Below are 24,622 nucleotides of genomic sequence, written 5' to 3'. Positions count from 1 at the left end.
TTGCTGAAAATGAATGTGTAAATAAAATCTGAGTAAAGAAGAATAAAATAAACACGACCTGTATAACAGTTAGAATACTATTTTATATTGTGGGTTATTCAAAATAAACTGGCAGCTTATCAGCCATTCATCACTTAAATAAGGGCTGTGACACAGAGGCCCATTTGTGGGTCACTATTCTGTCTCAGGAGCACTTGTCAGGCATGACATACTAACTTATCACATGGTTGTCATAATCTGTATCTAAAAGGTGTCATGTAAGATATCATTGGAAAACTAATAAGTCACTGATCATTAATATTCTTGAATGTATGGGGTGTGTACAAAGAGTTATGGATATGTGCTAAAAATATATTCTTAGTATGTATTTGGCAAGCAATGCTTAAGGCCAGTCTTCCCTAGACAATGGAATATGTATTTGCTTGGCTCACCAGCCTGGTCATCAGGCAGACACAGTGAAGATGTATTTACACATAAGGTAAACAAAGCCATCAGGCTAACCAGGGGAGGAGGTAATGACTCAACTATCACAAGTGGGGGACGAAGCAGAATGAGGTCTTCACCAGACCACATGGCATCTCTTCCCAGAAGGAGAAAAGGAACTTTATATGAGAATACATTTAAATGGTTTACTGGGCTATAAAGGTAATGGGTCTGAACCTCAAATGATAAATAACTGAATCCACTGATCGTACAAAATATTACAGTACTATAAAAGTGTAGCCAATAAAGTCTTTTCTGAAAGCTAATGAGACACTAGTGATTAATATAATTGTGAAACATATTTATTAACACTAAATGAGAAAATATGGATATTCAGTGGTATTATGCTTTAAAGTCTGAGACCAAACACAGAGAGAAACAGGTTAGTATTTTGGAATCAAAACAGTGGAAGCTCTATTTACATATGAATCAACAGGGGAAGAGGAAGTCCACAGGAAGGGTCATCCTTTGTCTGGGGACAAAACAATGAGTTTGGGAAGATATAAGGAGAAAGAAGAAGCCACCTTGGCATCCATCACTGGATGGACACAAGGGGCCGGAGCTCTTGCAAGCGGAGAAAGATGGGGCCTTCAGCCAAGCGGGTTGAACTGAATATAGGTGAGAAACCTGCTTAGGTAAAGATCTTTCACCAAGGAAGACAAAGGAAACCAGCATCTTGTTCTTATGTGGAAGGTTCTGATTGAGAGAAAGTCAGCTACAGCTAGGAAAAAAAAATAAATAAAAAGCCTGGTAGGAAATCTACCTCGAACCAAGGCTGTAGCTTGTGGAGTTAAGTCTTGGCCTCTAGAAAGTGTTTTTTACTTTTATGCACTTGTAACCATTCTGACTTTATCCCTTCAACTTGCACTGACTTAAAACTCTCTCTTTTTGAGTAAATAAACTTGTTTTACTTTTATTCTAAATCAACCCAGTGCTGGGCTTGACCTGAAGTGGTTATTGACAACAAGCTGCTGTACTTTTGCCCCTTCAAAGGAGCAACAAACTTTATTACTCCTCTGAATGTTCTAGGAAGGGGCTGGACATTTCAAGGCAGAGGGTTTTGAGGAAATTCAGGACTGGGGATATATTGGAGTCACTTGGCCAGCAGAAACCAAGGCTGGTAGAGACAAACGTGTGGCTTATCTGCTGGCTGGGAGCATCCAGACAGGGAGCTACCACAGCAGAGCACTGTAAGGCACTCAGGGTTACAGGACAAGCAGTGACCTCTATCTCTCTCATTAGTCTGGATTACACCCCAAAACATGATGGGGCATAGAGCACTGATTACACCACTGAACTGTTCTGTTGTGGTTTTGGTTCTTCTCTTATTTAGGGTGACCAAAAGGAAAAGGAACGAGAATCTCATTTGAATACAAGTACTAAACTGTGTGAAAGGAAGTCAGAACTCACAAGAACTTGAAAATACAGGTTCACCTACCCCTAGTACCAAACAGTAATAAAGACTGAAAAACTAGTATTATTAAAACTGAAAAATTATCAAAGATTAGAAAATGACTCTAGTTAGCAGCTAATTTTCAAATAACTTCTCCTCACAGTTTTCATGCAGTACTAACTTATATGTATACAGGGAAAGTAACAAATCATTTGTCATGAAGATACTGCAGTAAAATGATTTAAATAAAGTTATATGTCCTACCCAGGTTTTGAAGAACCTGATCTCTTTCAAGTTGAGTGTCTCGAATCTTATGTTGTAGCATCATTAGCTTTTCTTCATATTGCTTTTTCAGAGTCTGTAGTCTTCGTTGGCTGTTCTCTAGTTCATCTATCAGCTTTTGCTTTATGGCAATTTCACAAGTGATATTTGCTAAATCTGCCTGATAATTTTCTAAAAGAAAAAAAGAAAAATCAGATACTAAAAATGGAGGCACTCAGATTCTATGGCAATGAGGGCCATACAAACATATAGACAGATACCTCCTGTAACTTTAGGGTAATCAAAATATAATGGCATAGAAGCATTTTTCCGAAAAGCCAAGGATTTTGAAAAGCCAAATTATTTGGCATAAACTACCCAACACCGGAGCCAACCTAGCAATAAATAGCCATACCTTTCTGAGTTGTACAAACGTCAGATGCCTCAAAAAACCTGCATTGCCTAATATGCTTGTATCATGTAATAATTTTGTGTTGATATGCAAAATCTGTCATGCTCATATGAACACATTCTGGACAGTGTGATACAGCACGGCCAGAGGGCAGCAGGAGAGGGTTAGAAGGGAGCCTTATTCCCTGTAAGGGGAAGAAAGTTTGCTATAGATTAATTAGAGCACCTGAAGCCAGTCACTTCATAAAAACCCCTGCTTCAATCAGACAGTGTGGGAGTTGGAGCAGAGAACAGTTTGAAGGGAAGCAGAGGACAGTTTGGAGAAGTGCTGTGGTGAGTTAAGAAGTCTAAGACTCTAGGTAAAGGGGCACCTGGCTTGTACAGAGGAAGGGCAGGAAGCCCCCCACAAGCTGAAGGGCAGGAGAGGGAAGTAGCCCGGGGAAGGAAGGAAGGGTCAGTTCAAGTGGTTTACCACTATCCTCAGGGCCCCTGGGCTGGGACCTGGAGTAGAGGGCAGGCCCAGGTCCCTCCCTCTCCACTCCCCTCCTCTAGAACACTAGTGGGGCAGTTAATATTCCACTGCAGGGGCAAGAAATGGTGCCCTGAACCCTCCCCAAAGAAGAGAAAGTGCGAGACCCATCAAAATAGTGCTGGCAATTTGCCACAACAGTCACAGTTCATTTGGAGTTTAATGCTTGTGTATCTATAATTTTGTACTGCATATATGATTTGTGCACATAAGGATTTTGAGTATTTTGTAACCCTGACAGAGGGAAACAGATGCTGGATCTGCACCTGGGTAATCTATTTTTTGAGATCCAGAAAAATACAAAGTAATGCCTTCCCACCCACCACACCAATTCGGTGAAATATGGAATTTAGTAGGATGATGGAAAAGTTCATGTATGTCAGATAAGCACTATTTTTGTTTCACAACTCCTTACCCTCAACTCCCACCTCTGACACCATGTCCCTCCTTGTGCTCATCTCACACAACCTGCTAGAGTTCCTTCAACGCCAAAGCTGCAGAAACTTCTAACAGCAAGCTCAGGAGAGTGTAGGGAGGAAATCTTGACCAGTCAGTGAATCTTGGGGTGAGGTCCCCCTCACATACCCCCAACACAGCTGCTGAAAAGGTATATCCTATCTTCAGAGAAAAGTGAGGAGCTGTCTCAATCAAAGGGAGGGGGTCTCCTATCTCTGACTGCAGTTAGGTTAGGTTTATGGCCCTTTTAAAGTTCTTATCTGACCATCAGTCAATCAGAGAAGAATCAATATACACGGTGTGTTCCCTAGCCTAATTCTCACGAGGCAGATTGTTGGGCTGGGCTGAGTCCCAGATTCTGCACTTATAAAGGGGACAATCCTGATTTGTGTGTAATGCCTACACCAGCTTTTTGTGACAAGTAACATTTCTATATAGGAAACCTCTGTCTCTTCATAACCAAGTCGGTTTATAAGCTTCATCATTTCAGAATTAAACTCTGAAAATAGCTGAATTAACAGGTGCTGGATATCACCTCATCCTCATCCATGGTGTTTTTCAGAATGAAGAAAATTAACCTAGTGTTTTAACCTTATACTGACGATATTTTTCTAAACAAAAGTTTTAGAGAAATAAATCAAGTATCAAATTGCTTCTACTGGGCTATAGAACAAACCTGGGTGAATTGCACAAGGGCAATTCAGGACTGTTGCAGTAAGATGAGAGGCAATGTAAAGAAACATGTTCTAGGAGCCCACGGAAGGGCACACCATTATAGATAATTCACAGAATACTACTGATAGCGGGCTCAAGAGATGCTGAGCATACTTCCCTTCCTGCCAAAGGGAAAGAACCACAAATGGCAGTCATCATGGGGAAGGAAAGTGGCAGGACCAGAATGAAACAGTATCATCTATGCCCAAATACGGGGTGCCCAGACAAAGCAGATTTTTTACAAATTCTGCAAAAATACTGAAGTAATGTCACCTTTTTCATCTAAGTCAGAATCAGATTCATCTGAGCTTTCAACAACTTCCATATCATCATCTTCATCTTCGTCATCTTCCTCATCCTCATGATCACTTACTTCCTGAATTTCTTCCTATAAGTAAGTAAGAGGAAAAGTCAGGACAAAAATCTCCATTTACCTACCCCCCTTTGACACTTAGATTAACTTGGAAGTACATGGAAGCAGGGTAACAAATCAGACTATGGGCTAGTATATTACCTTTTAACTACTCGTTCATTAGCCCATTCATTTATAAGCCAACTCCCCAAAATGGATAGGTAAAAATAGCAAAAACTGTATGACTCTTTCATAAGCTGACCCAATATTTCAGGGGTTGGAAAACTTTGGCTCCCGGCCTGTCAGGGTAAGCTGCTGGCAGGTCAGGATGTTTTATGTGGAGCATCTGCTGGCATGGAGCCCTTCAGCTCCTTGTGGACATAGTTTGCCGTTCCCATCCAATGGGAACTGCAGGAAACTGCATCCACAAGGAGCTGAAGGGCTCCATGCCTGCAGACACTCCAGGTAAACAAAACTACAATGTATTAGATCAGGGATCAGCAACTTTTGGCACATGGCCCGCCTGGGTAAGTACCCTGCCGGTCCGAGCTGGTTTGTTTACCTGCCGCATCCACAGGTTCGGCCGATTGCAGCTCCCACTGGCTGCCGTTTGCTGCTCCAGGCCAATGGGACCGGTGGGAAGCGGGGCGGGCCGAGGGATATGCTGGCCGCTGCTTCCTGCTGCCCCCATTGGCCTGAAGTGGGGAACCATGGCCAACAGGAGCCGCAATCAGCCAAACCTGCAGACAAGGCAGGTAAACAAACCGGCCCAGCCTGCCAGGGAGCTTACCCTACTGGACCGTGTGCCAAAGGTTGCCAATCCCTATACTAGATATTCAATTCAGTGATTCCATAGAGTTTATCATCATCAAATTTTGGTATAGACCCATTCATAAGCTGACCTCCACTCTTTGATGTGTCACTTTTTCACCAAAAATATTTGGCTTATGAACAAGTATATACAGTACCTACCGCTTCCAATTCATGATTCTCTCTCTCTGAAGTGCTTTTTTCATCCCTTTTCTCCTGTTCGTTATCTGGGTTCTCCTCTTTAACATTACTAAAAGAAAGTGCAAATGAAATATTAGATCACTGATGCTATGATAGTATTTTTTTCCTAAACCAATAACCTGCCATTGGCACTTGTAAAAACATGATGCTCCAGAGACAGGAGAAATACAAAATGAAGCTAACCAAGTGAACAAAGCTGAGCACTGGGAAAACATAACTTCTAGACCTCTACAGATAATATAATGCCCTGATTTTTAATTATCCCTACATAATCTTGGTTTGTACAGCAGCATTATTGATCATAAAATAATTGTAGTTTTCACCTTTAGGATTTTTAATTTTGTAACTAGAAACTTAAGCAACAGGAATAAAAATCTCCATATACTATAGCAGTACCCACTTTGGATAGAAATCGCAATGTATCCCCTGTGACTTTTACCAAACATCATAGAAGTGTATTTTGTGTGTGATTTAGCATGCAGTAGATTTTGTTACCACTGTAGAATCTATTATACTGTTTATCATCTGAAAACTCAGGCGTAAATCTTGAAAAACAGAATCCTAATTTATTACACTGTAATGCTTTTTGGAGCGGTTATGTACCTATACATGAAAGCATGCTTAAAGTAGGCATTGATACACCATAAAAAAATCATAAGAAACCCTAAATAGGATTTTTTCAATAGGGCACTGTTTTAAAAAGCAACTTTTTCCAGTTGTCAAGTATGCATTTTAGATTTTTTTCAAAGTACATTTACATGCTTCCAGTGTTTAGAATATTGCTTAATCTTACTTGGATGCCACATATCTGTACTCCCTTTCCTCTCTTAAAAATGTGAACTGTAATGATTGGTGTGTTAAAACTGACTATTATAAGTACAGCCATTTGAAAAGAGAATTATATTCTATTTCATTCTTTTAAATGCCAAGTCATGCTGGAAAAAGCAAAATCCACAGTTAAAAGGTGACCTGCAAAAAATCAAGTACCAAATTCCAGTTACTTCATTGACACACACATAATTCATTTTGTAGCTAACATAAAAGAGTCATTTAGCATATTATAACCTATAACCATCTTTATTTCTCTTTTCAGGTTCTACAGCTTCTAGAGTCACCTGGGTTAACTGTCTCCTGCCACAATATGATACCCAGCACATAACATGCTGCGATATAACAATTGTTCTAGAGGCCAACTGCAATTGGCCCATTGCAGGCAGGGCAAATATTTCTTAAATGTTTTCCCATGTCCTTTCTTTATATATATTATTCATTTTTGAAGGTGTAATTGCTTGGGAAAAAAAATCACATATTAAAAATTGAACTTTTCTGTAAGTTCTATATCGCAGCACAACACATGCTGGGGCATCATCTCAGATCAGGAGCCAGGCAGCAGTGGCAGGCCGGACATCACAGAATCAGAAATAATTATGTTTTCATGTAAATATTCTAAATGTCACTCAGTCTGGCAACTGTGGATACACAGCACATTCATGAAGTTCCTGGCATTTGGTACATGACTTTTGTTAGTCAGCTTTAAAGTGTGCTTCTAACAGTAAGTGTATACATGGCACCATCTTATGATGCAGATCTGCTTCCCGGGTGTATTCAGAGTTATAAATGCTTATTTTACTGTAACTCCTCTTAGCACTAGAGAGCTAGCTGGATTCTATTCCGGTCCTTTCATCTTCAATACAACTATTAACAAAATTACAATTGTAGCATCCTTACTGTTGATGATACACGATACCAAAAAGAACCCAGCTTGACTTTCAGATCGTAGCAAGGAGTCTGCAAGGCTGATGGCCTTGAGATTTCAGTCACACACCATTGAAATTAAAGGAAATTTTGCAGTGACTTCATTCAAACATGGATCAAGCCTTATGTGCCATTATGAAAACTATTTTTGGCCTGTTTTAATCTCTCTCCATACATTTCTCATAAGGAAGCATTACTACTCTTCTCACATAGCTGGGATGACCAGATGCCTTTCAGAATTTAATTACTTCTCAACCTGCCATTATCGGGGACTGTAAGAATGATGTCTGTTTAACCCTCCAACTATTCTCAGGGTACACTTACATTGCATTCTCCTTTCGGCGGTGTATAGTATATGTACTCATGTAGCCCCCCAGGATGTTATAAACAAGAGTGTAACTAGGAGGCAAGGCTAAGGAGAGTAAATACATGCCTGGGTAAGGATATGTATGCAAAGTACACACCCTACATGGCTCTCTACTTGCCCAAGCTGTGTCTCCTTGTCTACACTGCCAACTGCTTTTCCCAGTGCTTTGCCCCTGCCAGAGCCTTGCCTCCCTGCAGTGAAAGGCTCTGGCAGCAAGATCTGCTGAAGCCTTTCCCTGCTGTTGGAATCTTTCAGAGACATGTAGCTACAGGGCTGCAAGGTGGATGCAGCTTGCTTTTCACTGCAGTGTGTAGCTATATATACACACACTACATACTGCTAAAACTAGTATGTATTATATATATAGCTTTAAAGGCTAGAAGCATTACTTCCCCAACACTACTAGCCCAACAGAGCAAGAGCCCAAGGTTAGCCTTGACCTCCAGTTACATATAGTATGTTTCTTCCTGTTTAAACAAAAAAAAAAAAAGTGTTAACGGAAAAGAAAAAACAGTTTTAAAAAGCCCCAATGAACTCCTCTATATGTGTCTATGAATTTACTGCTAGAATTGCCTTTCATGTATAGCAACTAAATTAATTTAAATGACAGTTTAATTAAAAACCTGGGAAATATTCCAACCTTCTTTCTTCTTGATTGCTTTCCTCAAGTTTCTGTAGCCTTCAAAAGCAGGAGGTACAGTATTGGAAGGCCAAGCCAATGAAGGACAAACCAGACAGTGAAAGCAGAAGTGGTAAGAAGGTAAAAATGATACATGAGCTTATGGATTTTAAAATGAAATTTAAAAAGATACCATCAAAAGACGACAAATAGTAAAAAGGCAATACATTTTGTGCAGTTGAAAAGTAAAGAGAAAACTAAAGAGCTGCGGTACCCTAGGCAGTGTTTCTAGTATCTGAGCTTGACCAGTCTGTCATTATAAAGTACTGTAGCTGTCTATACCTCAAGTTACACTAGTGAAGGGTTTTTTGGAAACACAACTGCTTATTTTATTTTGAGAATCATTTCTAATTAGCTTTTTAAAAAGTATGATCTTCAAAGATAAATGTTTCTTCTCTTTTGCTCTTCAAAAGTCCCTTTAAAACAGCATAAGGGGCCGTTAACAAAATATTGTTTTAAAACTTCAAAAAGTACTGCCTTTAAACCATACTAACAAAATATATATCCCCGCTACATACTAGGACTCAAACAATACACTAATTTTATATTAGAATATGCTACAGGCATCTATATATACACACTTCGCATTAAAAGAACAATATGCAGAAAACTTCCACTTCTAACAGTAAAACTATAAATGATACATTCTGAACATAACCTATGAATACATCAGCAATTTGCAGTTGTGGCGTTTTTAAAGGTTTTAAGGCAAAATATTAGAGTTTACTCTTCTGGGATTAAAAATGTATCTGCCACTTATTGCGTGTTACAACATCAACAAAAAAGTACAAATCAGAAGCGATGGGATGGGAAAAATACAATAATTTTTTTAAAATGACGGATGTATTACAGTAAGGAGATATGTGAATGACTTCAATAAATGCAGACGTGTCTTAAATTACTGAAAATATTTTATAATTTTGATCTACATTCAAATTATGAACTAATTTTGAGTTGGAATTTATTGGAATGACTTCCCATTGTGCACCTTCTAATGTAAAATACTAACCATGTTGATACCTATTTAATTTTATCAATAATCTAATGTGATAGAGGTTAAAGCAAGAACAGTTAGTATATGTATCAAAAAAGTTATGAAGTATGTAAAAATAACTAAAGATTGGAAGATGAAAGGAAAATTTACCCCAGCAACTGAGAGGTTAGGTCACATTGATTGGAGAACACTATACTCAGGGTATGTCTACACTACCCTTCGGATCGGCAGGTAGCAATCAGTTTATTGGGAATCGATATATCGCATCTCATCTAGACACGATACATCGATCCCCGAACACGCTCCTGTCAACTCCGGAGCTCCACCAGAGTGAGAGGCGGTAGTGGAGTCAACAGGGGGAGCCGCAGCCATCGATCCCGCGCCGTGAGGACAGGAGGTAAGTCAAATAAGATACTTTGACTTCAGCTATGCTATTCACGTAGCTGAAGTTGTGTATCTTACATCAACCCCGCCCACTAGTGTACACCAGGCCTCAAATATGTGACAGTTGCACCAGCCATGCTGGCCAGTTGACTTCAAGAAGTTTTATGATAGGTGCTCATCAAGGGCTAAATATTCTAAGCACTGTATACCTGTTGCTCCTTTAAAAACGGGCACTTGGGCATACAAGCAGATTTTCAGGCTCCCTTACAGTGATTTAGGAACACCTATTTAAGATGATGCATCATTAGTCACACTGACTTATGTGACTAGAATAGTACTGTATAAAAATTGGTGACACGGGGCACCCCCAGGATTTGTTCAAATGATCATTATGCCCCTCCTGACTCAGGCAGGAGACTCAGGCAGCGGCTCATTGCAGTCAGCGTGCACGCTCAGACCCTTCACCCAGACCGAGAGCTCCCCCACTGCTCTGGTGGAAGTAGGAGAGTGCCAGCAACACTTACCACAGAGAAGGGAGGGAAGGTGTGCAAAAGGAGGAGTGAGGGGCCAACCCTCCCTCCCCCCCGTCATGCCGTGAACAGAGACCCAGTAGCTGCCATCTTCCCTCCTGGTCACGCCCGAGACAGCAGCATGAGTGGCCTCGCCAGCTACACAGGAAGTATTGGTCTGAGGATCCTGCATTTCCACTGAATGGGGGAACTCCTGCCAGAGTCCCAGCTCTGTGGGCTGGGACAGGAGGCCCTGGCACTTCCCTGAGCTCCTAGCTCCTCCACTGGGTGAGGGATTTGGGTGCCCCAGCCCAACACCTCACCGTGGGTGTCAATTCCCCAGCTACGAGGCCGCCCATGCTGCTGTCCCAGGCTTGGCCCAGAGGAGAGGTGGCATCTGCTGGGTCTCCACTCAGAGCCAACAGTACATACTGTGAGTATGGTACGTATAGCTGTGGGTTCCACTGGGTGATGTGGGACAGCACAAATCAAATCTTCAGAACACTATGCACATACAAGGGCTATGTTAATCAGGCAACTTTCAAAGAATGACATTCATAACAAGGTACAATACAGTTAGAGCAGCTAAATGCCTGAAGGAGACAGGAGTAGAGGAAAATCTCCAAACCTCAGGACAATTTGTCCATTTATAATTCATTGGCTAATCCATTGCCAACTACTGACATTGCAGTGGAACAAATGTAGAGAACCCTCTACCACAAATGCCCTTAAGTAGGTGGGAGGAATCCACAGTTAACGAATGTCACACCACACCTGTATAATCCCCCAAACCCTAACATTTCTCACCACTCAAGAGGTTTTTCCTTATGTTTTTTAACTATACACACAACAGCAATTTATATAGCTGTATACTTTATACAGATCATTCCAAGGAGTATCAGCCACAAATTACATAGATAGCGATAAAAACCCTGCAGGTATTAATAAACCATGATTCCATTCAACAATTTGTTCAAATTGTACACATGCCCCTCCTGACTCAGGGAGCAGACTCAAGCAGAGGCTCATTGTGGTCAGTGTGCACACTCAGACCCTCCAGCCAGTCTAAGAGTGATACAAACCCTGCAGGTATTAATAAACCATGATCCCATTCAATAATTGCAAGGATACAAAAGTAAACCCAGATGCAGCATTTTCTGAGCCTCCCAATCTGAGCAGACTACAACAATCATTCTATTGCTTAGGAATTGAACAAGGACATGGATTTACATGTTAAATACGTGTAAAACACACAGGGGCACGTGCCCTGATAACCGGCCTAAGCAGATTTACATCAGTCAAGGATCTGGCTCACAGCATTTGCCAATTCTGGAGTTCGGTCTCCTGCTGCCACTATGGCCAATACCGGAGACTTCAGAAAAATAAATAAATAAATAAGTACATACCCCTTTGTGTAATTCTGTACATGGGGTAAAGATTCCTTGAAACCTTCAAGTGACCAGTTCCTTCTATGGGCTTGATCTTGTGAAGTGCTGAGCACTCAGGCTCCAGTTTAGCAAAACACTTACATAGTTCTTTAACTTTAAAACAAAACAAGAGTAAATCTCAGCACATATGCTTAAATTTAAACCTACCAAAGTGTTTTGCTGGATTGGGACTACAATGCTCAGCACCTTCCAGGATCCATAAAAAGACATCTGACAAAGAGGTGAGATACAAGTGTGTGTGTCCAAAAAATATAAATAATTTAAAACTTCCCTGCAGACGTAGGCACAAAGGAATCTAGTGACTATGAGAAAGGGTAAATTTGTACAACTAATAGTATTTTTGTCAGTCAACTCTTGTGGTTATGACTTTTTATAGATATGGGACTCAATCCAATAGACCTTCCTCATACAGAACTACTGACCTCAGTATTTCATATTTGTAGAAGATTTTTTTTTAAAGTTGTGAAAATTCTTGATTACTTATTTTTGTAAGTTTCAACAGCCAATAAAAATGACATAATAAATTGAAAGCACAGGAAGATTTCAGAGAAAAGAGAACTATTTGATATTTAGAGGAATCAATGTATCAATGAATGGATCCTTGCTCTCTGAACAGATATCAATGTCTATGCGCATTTCAATGGGTTAGAAATTGAATAAAAGAAAATAATGAAGCATGGTATTGCAGTGAAGTAGGAGGTCTTGAATAAAAACAGGGATAGAAAATGAAGACGTACAAGCAAAAGAAGCCATTCAAGAACTACTAATGGAATTCCCAATAGCTGTTCAGTACATCTTTTGAAGTAAGCTACTTCCATGTTTCAACAGAGTACACAAAATAGTTATTTTCTCTCACTGAAATATCAGACTTGTGTGAAGACAACAATACACATATGAGTTTTTACTATTATAATTTCAAAATTATTCCAAGTTTCAAATGACAAAAACATGCACTAGGACTGAGGACCTGATTCTGCAAATACTATGTGCTTAATTTTACAGAAAGGAAGTCAGTGGAAACACACATGCATAACCTTAAGTATGTGCTTAAGTGTTTGCAGTTTAAGCCGCTTACAGCCCTATCCTGTGCAAGGATCACAATACATTTTTAAGGCTCATTGGTTAAAATACACCCCTTTGCATAAAAAGGGTTTAAAACATTAAAAATATAGATTTATAAAGCTACCTTTTTTTCTTCTTCTTTTCTTTTTTTTTCAGTTTTTCTAAATCTTTCTTAGCTATATCAAGAATTTCCAAAGTCTCTCTTTCTGAGGAAAGCACAGAAGCAGAAAATGCTGAAGGGCCTCCAAAATATGATGGTCTTGCTGAAGCTCTTGACAGACTGCGTCGAAGATTTTCATTAACTGCTTCACTTTCTAAGAATTTTGCTCTAACAACAAAAGAAAACAAAACCATTAAAAAAACCACAAAGATATCATGCAGTTAGAAATACTATGGATATAGAAAGAGTATACTGGTAGTTTCACAGCACCTGAACCAAACTGTTTTCAAACTTAAAAACAAATTCTAAGCCATTGTAGAACACATATAAAGTATTAAGAAAAAAAACACTCTGACATTTCCAGAGATCATATCATTTCATACCGTGACCCTATCAGCTTACTAATGCAACTTGGGAATTGGGCTGGATCACTACTTGCAAGGTAACCTCTAAGGAACAGTGAGGTTAAGTCTAAAGAAAGATACCAGTTAAATTCATAATAATCTTTATCTTCCTTTAAAAATACAGGGCACGTACAATAATAATTTTAGATTCTCATAGACTCATAGACTTTAAGGTCAGAAGGGACCACTATGATCATCTAGTCTGACCTCCTGCACAATGCAGGCCACACAATCTCACCCACCCACTCCTGTAACAAACCCCTAACCTATGTTTGAGTTATTGAAGTCCTCAAATTGTGGTTTGAAGAGCTCAAGCTGCAGAGAATCTTCCAGCAAGTGACCCGTGCCCCATTGTGCAAGAGGTGAAAAACCTCCAGGGCCTCTGCCAATCTGCCCTGGAGGAAAATTCCTTCCGCCCCATATATGGCGATCAGTTAACCTGAGCATGTGGGCAAGACTCACCAGCCAGCACCAGGAAGAATTCTCTGTAGTAACTCAGATCCCATTCCATCTAACATCCCATCACAGACCACACGGGCCACTTACCTGCTGATAATCAAGATCAATTGCCAAATTAATTGCAAAATTAAGCTATCCCATCATACCATCCTCTCCATAAACTTATCAAGCTTAGTCTTGAAGCCAGTATGTCTTTTGCCCCCACTACTTCCCTTGGAAGGCTGTTCCAGAACTTCACTCCTCTATGGTTAGAAACATTGATCTAATTTCAAGTCTAAACTTCCTAGTGTTCAGTTATTCCATTTGTTCTTTGTCCACATTGGTACTAAGCTTAAAAATTCCTCTCCCTCCCTAATTTTATCCCTCTGTATATTTACAAAGAGCAATCATATCCCCTCTCAACCTTCTTTGGTTAGGCAAAACAAGCCAAGCTCTTTCAGTCTCCTTTCATAAGCCAGGTTTCCATTCTTGGATCATCCTAGTAGCCCTTCTCTGTACCTGTTCCAGCTTGAATTCATCCTTCTTAAACATGGAGACCAGAACTCCAACAGTATTCCAGATGAGGTCTCACCAGTGCCTTGTATAACAGTACTAACACCTCCTTATCTTTGCTGGAAATACCTTGCCTGATGCATCCTAAAAACTGCATTAGCTTTTTTAACAGCCATATCACATTGTCATCCTATGATCAACCAATACTTCGAGGTCCTTCTCCTCCTCTGTTACTTTCAACTGATGTGTCCCCAATTTATAACTAAAATTCTTGTTATTAATCCCTAAATGCACTTTTCACTATTAAATTCCATCCTATTACTATTATTCCAGTTTACAAGGTCATCCAGAACTTCCTGTATGATATCCCAGTCCTTCTCTGTGTTAGCAATACCTCTCAACTTTGTGTCATCACACAAGGTGTTTGGTTTTTTTAAAGTATTTTCTCAAATACCATTACTTATACAAAAAGTTACTAGGTTCTGCTAAACCATAAAGCTATTTCCAATGTTCATTTTCAGCCTCGCCAATGATATAGCGAGTAGCAATTTAGAAAGCATCTACATTCTGAAAGGTTTTTCCCGCCCATAAATGTGACTCAAAACACCACAGCATGTTATACAAGTACCTGAGATCTTCAATTTCCTTGATATAGTTATGAATCATGTTGCTGATTTCTTCATTCCCATCTCCTTTGAGAGAGAGAGAGAGAGAGAGAGAGAGAAAGTGATGTAATATAACTTTTCACATTAAATTAATTTGGATGCAGTGGAATAGGGCTATTTGGGTTTCCCACTTTACATTCTCTCCTCATTTGTGGAAAAAATATATATTGTATATCATCCATAACTTGAGAATGCAGCAACCAAGTGTGTTTCTTCAAAAGGAAAACAAAAGATCTGGTGAAATGAGGAGCTTAACAGCAATGTATAGTATATGTGTAAGTAACGTGTCACACTGAACACCTACCAGTCTTGCAACTCAAATGACATTCTCTCTGAAGATGTAACATTAAAGTGGTTAGGCATCAAAAATCTTGAGACATTGAGGTTAAAATGACAACCACTGGGATTTTGGCCTAAAATTTTCCATACAGAGGAACTTAACCGTTTCCTGTGTCCTTTAATTGTATTTATTATTTAATTTGGACAGTTTAATTTTCATTCTTTTCTCCACTCCTGCTGATGTTGATATCAACACCAACAGACATGCACATTGATTCCCAATAGCTTGGCAAATGCGGACTTTCCCAAGTTGCACAACCCCATTGTTGGGCACAAGGGGAAAAACAGCTTCTAAACCTGCTTTCGCCTCCCTCTGCTGGCTGCAATTTTATATCTGGGAAAACTGAAGCGTCTCTAGGTTTTAACATGGAATTGGTCACACACACAAGTCAGACAAACCATACAATACAGTGATTCATAGGACTGGGTATGCACACAGCCTTTAAAAGATAACTATGAGACCAATGTAGATGAGACTTTAAGGCTGTTTATACTATAAATAAAACTGGCCCCAGCTGGATCACCATTGCCCCCAGAAGTTTCACTGACACGTATATAGAGGACTTCAGAGGTGTTTTGTAGTAAGGCTAACACCTTGGTTAAGGAATGGCCTAGCTATTTCCCCCTTTCCCCCCAAATTCCCATAATTTTAACACCAGTACAGATGAACCAGCAGGAACTCTCCTATAGAAGAGTGTCTGGTACACTGAAAAGCAAGTTTAATTAGCACAGTGGTAAAATGGGCGTGGTCACAAGAGCTTTATCTACATTAGGCCTTCCACCAGTTCTAACACTGGTTCAGCTGAACTGATGGGATTTTTTAAAAAATGATACCACAAGCGTAGGCAAGATCTTTGACATGTGAGTTTACAATGAGTTACCAGTCTGAAATGTAAGTTTTCTCATTTGTGTCACAAGTTCAACATTATTTAAACTTAACTTTTTCTATTTATTTTCTATATTAGTTAATGCTGATAATATATTCATCATAGATGTAGTAATGCAGGATATGTACATAGCTCCTCAGATTGCTCTGAAGCAACATGCAAAACGAGCAGTAGATAAAGCAATTTCAATCTAGTCTACGATATGAGGAAATCATGACAAGATCCACCCATTCCGCATCTAGGCTCCAATCTAAAGCAAAGCATCTAAGCACACATGTCCATCCACTGGAACCATTCACATGTTTAAAGTTACTCACATACTAAAGTGGTCTGGTCAATTGGGGCCTTAAACAACTTTTCTACTACTAAAATTTCTAAATACTACAATGAAGACTGCTGAGAGGGGGCTTTTTCCTGCAGAAGTAAGTTTTGCAGTTTCTGCCCTAAGTAACCTGCAAGAACTGAAAAGCAAGAGTTAGCCGCCTCATTAATAAATGTCTTAGACAGTTTTCAATTTTAAAAAGTACACAATACCTGCTCTTGCAAGGACCTGGTTTGCTTGATCACTCATAAGCTGTGTTATTCTGGCTCTTAGTGCATCAACAGTCTCTTGCATTGCTTTAATTCTTACACGCAGGTTATTATTCTCTGTTTGCAGCATAGCATTTTCATGAAACATGTCATTGACGCTTTCAATACCTTCTTCATCAATAATCCTTTTGCCCTAGAGAAAACACATTTATTACTAGTTAACACTGATCTGAACCAAGCATTCATTCAACTCAGAAAAGGCAGTCCACTTAAAATTCCATACATTTCTAAAGACACTTCAAGGTGGAAGCAATCATTCTTTCAAAGATTACTGTCATAAGCATATTTTTCAAAACAGCTATGAGCTGCCATTATTTTAACAGGTTCCTACGAAATTCTCTTAGTCTGTGATAAGCCACAGGAACATGTATTAGCATGGGTGAGGGAAATATGTAATCCATCCCTTTTCTTGTTAAGATAAAAGCATTTTCTCATAACCATAACCAAGGAAGGAGACTGCTTGGTTTAATAGTAGTACATTTGCTGGAAATTCTAGAATATCAGGGTCGGAAGGGACCTCAGGAGGTCATCTAGTCCAATCCCCTGCTCAAAGCAGAACCAACACCAACTAAATCATCCCAGGCTGGGCTTTGTCAAGCCAGGCCTTAAAAACCTTTAAGGATGGAGATTCCACCACCTCCTTAGGTAACCCATTCCAGTGCTTCACCACCCTCCTGGTGAAATAGTGTTTCCTAATATCCAACCTAGACCTCCCCCACTGCAACTTGAGACCATTGCTTCTTGTTCTGTCACCTGATACCACTGAGAACAGCCTACTTCCATCCTCTCTGGAATCCCACTTCAGGTAGTTGAAGGCTGCTATCAAATCCCCCCTCAATCCTCTCTTCTGCAGACTGAATAACCCCAGTTCCCTCAAAATGATTCTATTTTGTTGCTGAAAAAATACTAAGCTGGCATAGTACAATATGAATATTCAGCATGTATAACTTACACTGTAGTTTTAAAAATCGGAGTCCAGAATTTACTTTGATGTTTCAAGAACTCTGTGTAAAACATTTAACCCATGATCTGGTTTCTTGCCAGTCAAACCAGTGCAGGAATCTCTACAACTGAGATGCAAAATTTCCAACCTATATAAATTGTTTTAACCACAATAGGTTTTTAAATCTTTAACCATCACAATAACTACATTCCTAAAAAATGATACTCTTACTCACGTGCCATCCTAAATTGTTGTGTAATCTACCCCCACAGCTTAGTGGTGAATGAAGTGTTTTCTGTATATGTTATAAGATCACGCTCTGCCATCTGATATGCAACTTCCATTGACATCAACGGTAGTCATGCATTCATATCTGAAGGTAAAATTCGGATGCCACCATGTGCTATATAAGTTAAAGGTGTTATTCTGTTCTTTTATTTTGTGCAGTAGAAGTAGCTAATAGAAAAATGAGTTGTAAAATGGTAGTGATATACTAAAATGAAAGAAACCCTAATAAAATTTACTTACTGTTTTGTACTCCATAAGTTCCATTTGAAGTCGTGCAATCTCACTGCGTAAACCATTGATTTGTTGACTAGCCCTGTCCTGATTAATCATCACCTTGTTCTTGATGTTTCGTGCCCGATTGGCATACTTTAGTGTGTTCAAAGTTTCCATGAAGTCTCTGTCTGAAGGGCTCACACATGCTATCATAACTGTTTGGCTGTGAGTTACAGATATAGATCAACTTTACAAATCAAAACAAAAACCCTTTTAAATTATGCAAAACAGCCCATATGCCATGGCATCAAATACATCAACTAAAATAAATATTGATACAAAAACACTGACTTTAAACTAACTTTAAAAATGTTCAGAATGTGACTTACACCATTAAAAGCATGGAAATTGTGAGTTAATGCTACCATATTGTCCTTAAATCATCTTACTTTTGCATATAAGATACTAGATCCGGGGTGGGCAAACTTTTTGGCCTGAGGGCCACATCTGTGTATTGGAAATTGTATGGTGGGCCATGAAGGCTCACAAAATTGGGGGTTGGGGTACAGGAGGGCATGAGGGCTCCGGCTGGGGGTGCAAGCTCTGGGGTGGGGCTGAGGATGAGGAGTTGGGGGTGCAGGAGGGTGCTCCATCTGGGACCGAGGAGTTCAGCGGTCAGGAGGGGGGATCAGGGCTGGGGCAGGGGAAGGGGCATGAAAGGGAGCCAGGGGCTCAGGTTCCAGGCACCGCTTACCTCAAGCAGCTTCCAGAAACAGCGGCATGTCCCCGCTTTGACTCCTATGACGAGGCGTGGCCAGGAGGCTCTGCATGCTGCCCTGTGCACAGGCATCACCCTGCAGCTCCCATTGGCTGCGCTTCATGGCCAATGGGAGCTGCAGGGGTGGGGCTTGGAGTCGAGGCAGTGCGTGGAGCCTCCTGGTTACCCCTACGCATAGGAGCCAGAGTGGGGATGTGCCGCTGCTTCCAGGAGCTGTGTGGAGTGTGGCAAGATCCCAACTCCACTTCCCAGCGGGAGCTCGAGGGCCAGATGTGGCTCCCGGCCCGTAGTTTGCCCACCTCTCTGCTAATCAATAACTGATCTCAGATCCTACAAGTAAAATAAATGGTAATTATTTACCATTTCGGTAGTTCTTTATAACTTAAAAGACTTTACAAAGAGAAACTCATTAATTGTCTGTCACGTCATTATTATCCCCATTGTACAGCTTGGGAAAGTAAACTGGAAAAGGGAAATAGCTTGCCCAAGACCTCAATCTCAGAGCTCGGACGAGAACTTAGGAATTATTCTTTGGTTCCCTTCAGGCACAAATTTAGAAAAATACTTAAGCACGCGTTTATCTTTAATGATAGTGTGAAACCGATGACTCAAGCTGCAAGTTAAGCATGCTCAGTCAAGGTCTTTGACATAATACTACTACAATAATACTACTTCCCTCTGACACACTGAGTGGGAACTTCAGCTCTGCTTTACCATCAGACTTTCATGATGAACTATTTTAACAAAATTCCGTCTATTCCCTTCATTTTACTTTTCCCTTACATGTAAAAATAACATGAAAATTAAGCAAGTTTTCATGTCACATATTGCCTAATGCAAACGCTTTTCAAATAAAATAGCATCAGTGCTGAGTATCTTTGTAAGAATAATATAGACAAAAGATTAATATTTAAATACTGCTTCAGAACTATTACAGCAGCAACTTTTGGCCAGGATTATGCATAGTGAGAACAATACACAGACACAGTAGTAGCATTACGATCACCTAAGGTCCTTGGGGTGCAGTACAACATAGATGGACTTATTACTAGCAACTCTTATGATGTAATAAAAGATTGTGTGTGATATGTCCACAACATATACAATATATATTCAATGGAACGTTAGAGCAATATATTCAATGGAATGTTAAAGTACCAAAAAGTTATATGAAGAATTGATTCTGCATGCAAGCAACAGCTGCTTTCCAAAGTTAAAGAACTCTGATATTTAAAACAAAATTAACAGAAGTGACTATCCACTTTAACAGGTGAACTACACAACTAATGAAAGTAAGTACGTACTGATTCCTATCATAATAAGAATATGAGACAGGCAACAGGAAAAAAAATCTATTAATTTGATTTCTGCAAGGACATTCTGGATTTCAAAATGTGGTTAGACATCATCTGTGAAATCTTTTGGCAATTCCAGGTTTGGTAAAGATATCACTCAGTTGCAGCCATAATGGATTGGTGACATATCAAAACAGTGTCATGCACCTGTTAGAACCTTTATTTGGGTTATAACACGGACACTAGGGTTGTATATCTAGGTTCAAAGACAATACCCTCACCTGTGGCACCAAACACAATACTATTTTTAACTGGTTCTATCTAGAGACAATTATGGTGATATACTAGCTTTGTTTTCTTCAGGATTCAATTCAGTATTACATCATGAAACATATCTGTGGCATTCTGAGTCATGCAAGCTGCATAAAGGCCAAAGAAGATGACAGTGCAGGAGGCAGAGAGAGCATATGCTCAGAAATCCTGAGGCTACTCCCAGGAGATGGACTACACTACTTGATGATCAGATTGGGAGAGTCAGACTCCATACGCCAGGTTAGGCAGGAGATTATTATCTCCTGCCTAACCTGGTGTATGCAGCTGCTTTTGGAAAGCATTTTCCCCAGTGACTTGAAAGTAGTGTACATGGATGTGTATTACAGGAGATTTATCAGTCAGCAGCTGCAGAAGCTCTTTCTCTGTGGTAGGGCCTATGTATTTTAAATTATTATGGATATTTGCATGCAAACATGTTTGTTTTTCAGGGTTCATCTGAGCCTGGATGCTTATTGCTTAATTAGCTGGTTAACTTTTATGATGACTTTGAAGATTACAAGAGCTATAATATGTTAAGTACAGGGTATTATTTCTCACTGAAGTCATAATACTTTGTATCACAGTCATCTCCACAGTAACTAACTGTGATTAATGTTAGAGGCTAAGGATTTGACTAGAGGAATATAAGCAAGAGACAATTAACTCTTTAAACCAAGCTTGGAAAACTCATGAAAATATATTAGCTTAGTCACAAAAATCTACTCAGTTTCTGTTTAAAATGATGACTGATATTAACAAAAAAAAATTGGTCTTTTATCAAACTATTAAATCTCACACACACACACAAACCCCAATCCCGCAGCAAATGGGCAAGTAGTAGTTTGAAAAACTACTTCAAACATACAAATGCAAAGATGGGGAGAACGGAGGAGTGAGGGATTATAAAGAATAGTGCCAAAAAATATTGTGGGGAGGCAAACTGGATTGCAAAATTAAAATGGCAGCTAGATAATGAAATCCTCTTGGGTTTGTTTGTTTTTTTTAAAATAAAACACTGCTGAGATAATAAAATGTTTCAGAATTCTATTCACATTGAGGAACTCACCTCCTTTGTAAAAGCAGCAAAGAATCCTGTGGCACCTTATAGACTAACAGACGTTTTGGAGCATGAGCTTTCATGGGCGAATGCATCTGACAAAGTGGGTATTTGCCCACGAAAGCTCATGCTCCAAAACGTCTGTTAGTCTATAAGGTGCCACAGGATTCTTTGCTGCTTTTACAGATCCAGACTAACACGGCTACCCCTCTGATACTTGTCACCTCCTTTGTGACACTAACTGTATATTGTAACACACCAAAGACTGGTCAGAACATCCCGTAAAATAAGCCATGTAAAAAACCCTTCTCCTTCAAGCCAAAAATGTCTACAACTTCCAACTGCATTCTAATTAATAAGGCCGTGATGCAACAATGAAATTACAACATTTAAATTACATAATTTAAAAAGGAGTCTCTTCTTAATTGGCAGATAATATTTCAAACCATTTAGCCATAAGCGAAGTATATCCACAATGCCACTGAAAGGGACAATGTCAACTAACTTAAATTTTTTCCCTATGTTACTAATATCACCTTGGACTACTGGAAATTAAATTAATCTGCTGTAGCTTTCAATGTTTATACTGTTAGTGGTTTTTTAGTTTCACTCAGAAGGAAAATATAGTGGTCATTTTCACTTTTGTTCATAGTATATCTTACTTTCCTGTTCTCATGCACGAACACAATACAAAAAGTATTTTTATTTCCGACAGAGTAAAGGAAAGTTTTCATTTAAATTACACATTTCTAGTCATCTTGAGTTCTGTAATAAAATACACAGCCACCAAAACATTTTAAGCCTCAGAAATAGTAAACTGATAATATTCTTTAAAATTATGCAGTCCTTTACCAAAGCCGTCAAACCAGGTTCATCACAATGTAGTATATAATAATCAATTTTCATACCTATTTCCCCCAAGAGAGTCTTGAAGTAGTCTTGTGAGTTTTGAATCTCTGTATGGTACATGAGTTGCCTTCTTACTTTTATCCCCCAGTGCACTTATTACGTTGCCAAGTGCCAGCTAAAAAGATGACAAATTTTACAACAAACTTATTGTCAATTTTAAGTAACCTTATTTAAAAAAATAGTTGTTACTGACCCAGGTACAGTAATTTTGTTATGCACTATTCTATATTTACATGCTCGCAATAATAAATTAAATGACTGTTGTAATCTGCTGTCTTTATAAACAACCAGGTTATGTGGCAAGCATATGCTCTCTTAATTAATCCAAAGTGAGGGTCACATGTAGCAGTATTCATCATTTTGTTTTGTAACAGCCATTTAATTTGATGATTGTTAAATTTATAAGCTATTTCTCATAGAAGGTATCTTCCTTATTATATTTAATTTTACTAAGTTTGGTTTCATATTAAAAGAAAAAACAACCAAACATCTTACATCAGTATTATTCTGACATAAAAATGAGCACTTAACACCTTTGCAGATATGAAAGAAGGAATACCCTGAATTTTCTATTTATTGAGGTGCTAGTATAGAATTCTTTAGTTGTGATTTTTCCATTACCACAGACACTACATTGTTATGGCAAGTGTTTACACGGTATTTATAAACAATCTATTGCCTGGATCCTGCAAAAACCTATGTACACGTTTTTCCTTCAATGGGATTGTTCATGTGTGTAAGCATTTACAGTATCAGGGTCTAAAATGTAAAGGAAAATAACCACTTTCTTTGAGGTCTTTGCATCTATGGCATCTCAGCTATATTTGTTCTTCTAAATAAATACCATGAGGTGGCACTCTGTGCAACTAATTCCCAATATATTCTTGTAAAATGTCTTAATTGAGCCAACAATTATAAAATCTCAGATTCAATGCTACTTTCAGTAGTGTTCCCATATGCTTGAATTTGTTTAAGTCATTTGCCACCTATGAATTACAACAAAATGCTATAAAAGTAATTCAGCGAATTAAAATGTTAATGTTTAAAATATTTTTTCTAAGTGTAGCTATGGTGACTTTATAAAAGCAGCACCTTATCAGATTTTATGCATGTTACATTTTTGTTACTAAAGCAAACATGTAAGATTTTAAAAAAACCAGAGAAACCAAAAACTCCTGCTAGATCTGCAGAGTTAGTACAATTATGGGAAACTGAGCTGAACTCTTTTCTGCCTCTCACAATGTTAATAAAATTGTTAACTAAGCTCCAGTTGCAGAATATTTACCACTGGTGATACATGAGCCAGAAAGAAAAAGAAGTTATGTTCTGATCACAGGCTAAGTGTGCAGTCTGGCTGTTAGTAGGCATGTTTTCACCCGTAAAATGAACAAACTTGGAACCCAGTCCTGTAAAGAAAATTGCATAGGCAGATCCTTATACCCACAAGAGCCCTAATAAACCAACAAGGCTCCAAGCAAGTGCAAGGATCAGAGGCTTGACATGGAATCAGTTAAAGACCGTCAATTTCCCCTATCTGTCTGGGTCTTTCACACAGCAACAGGGGAGAGAATTTTTTTTTGTAAATAGTAAAATTCAATTGTAAAATCATCGAAATAGACAGGGATAGACATAGGACCAGAAACTACTTGAAATTTTTTGTTTTAATGAATTATATTTCAAGTTGATTGCGTCCTTTCAAAGAAATATTTTGATTTTCATATTATGACTATAAGCCTAGCAACCTACTATATATTTTTTAGTTTTATTTAAAATTTTATTACAGAAAACATATTTTAATTATAGCTTTTGTTTGCCGAAAGTACAGTACAATGTGACTGCCACTACAATCAGTAGAGGGTACACTTTATCTATAAATATTTTCTGCGGGGCCCAAGTTACTTTCAGAGAGAATTACTGATACCACAGTTTTCTAGTTACAGTCTAGTGCAACCCAGGAATTGTTAACAAGCATGGGAACCTAGTTAGAACTCCTATAAATTGTCATTTCTTAGCTCTCATACT

The 24,622-nt window shown here is 39.0% G+C and overlaps 1 protein-coding gene across 1 annotated transcript in view; it reads right to left on the bottom strand.

Annotated features, from left to right (window-relative positions):
• Nucleotides 1–24,622, bottom strand: part of KIF21A (kinesin family member 21A) — a 157,948-nt gene that overhangs the window by 62,095 nt on the left and 71,231 nt on the right. Inside the window, 9 exon segments of the mRNA XM_032803988.2 lie at nt 2,141–2,329; nt 4,521–4,635; nt 5,572–5,659; nt 8,373–8,411; nt 12,933–13,136; nt 14,952–15,015; nt 16,749–16,938; nt 18,277–18,472; nt 22,600–22,715. Coding sequence (XP_032659879.1) covers nt 2,141–2,329; nt 4,521–4,635; nt 5,572–5,659; nt 8,373–8,411; nt 12,933–13,136; nt 14,952–15,015; nt 16,749–16,938; nt 18,277–18,472; nt 22,600–22,715 — 1,201 coding nt within the window.

Source organism: Chelonoidis abingdonii, chromosome 1 (assembly GCF_003597395.2).
Source record: "Chelonoidis abingdonii isolate Lonesome George chromosome 1, CheloAbing_2.0, whole genome shotgun sequence".
NCBI classification, from domain to species: Eukaryota; Metazoa; Chordata; order Testudines; family Testudinidae; genus Chelonoidis; species Chelonoidis abingdonii.
The sequence above is the reverse complement of the archived record's forward strand: the minus strand, read 5'-3'. Positions and strand labels throughout refer to the sequence as shown.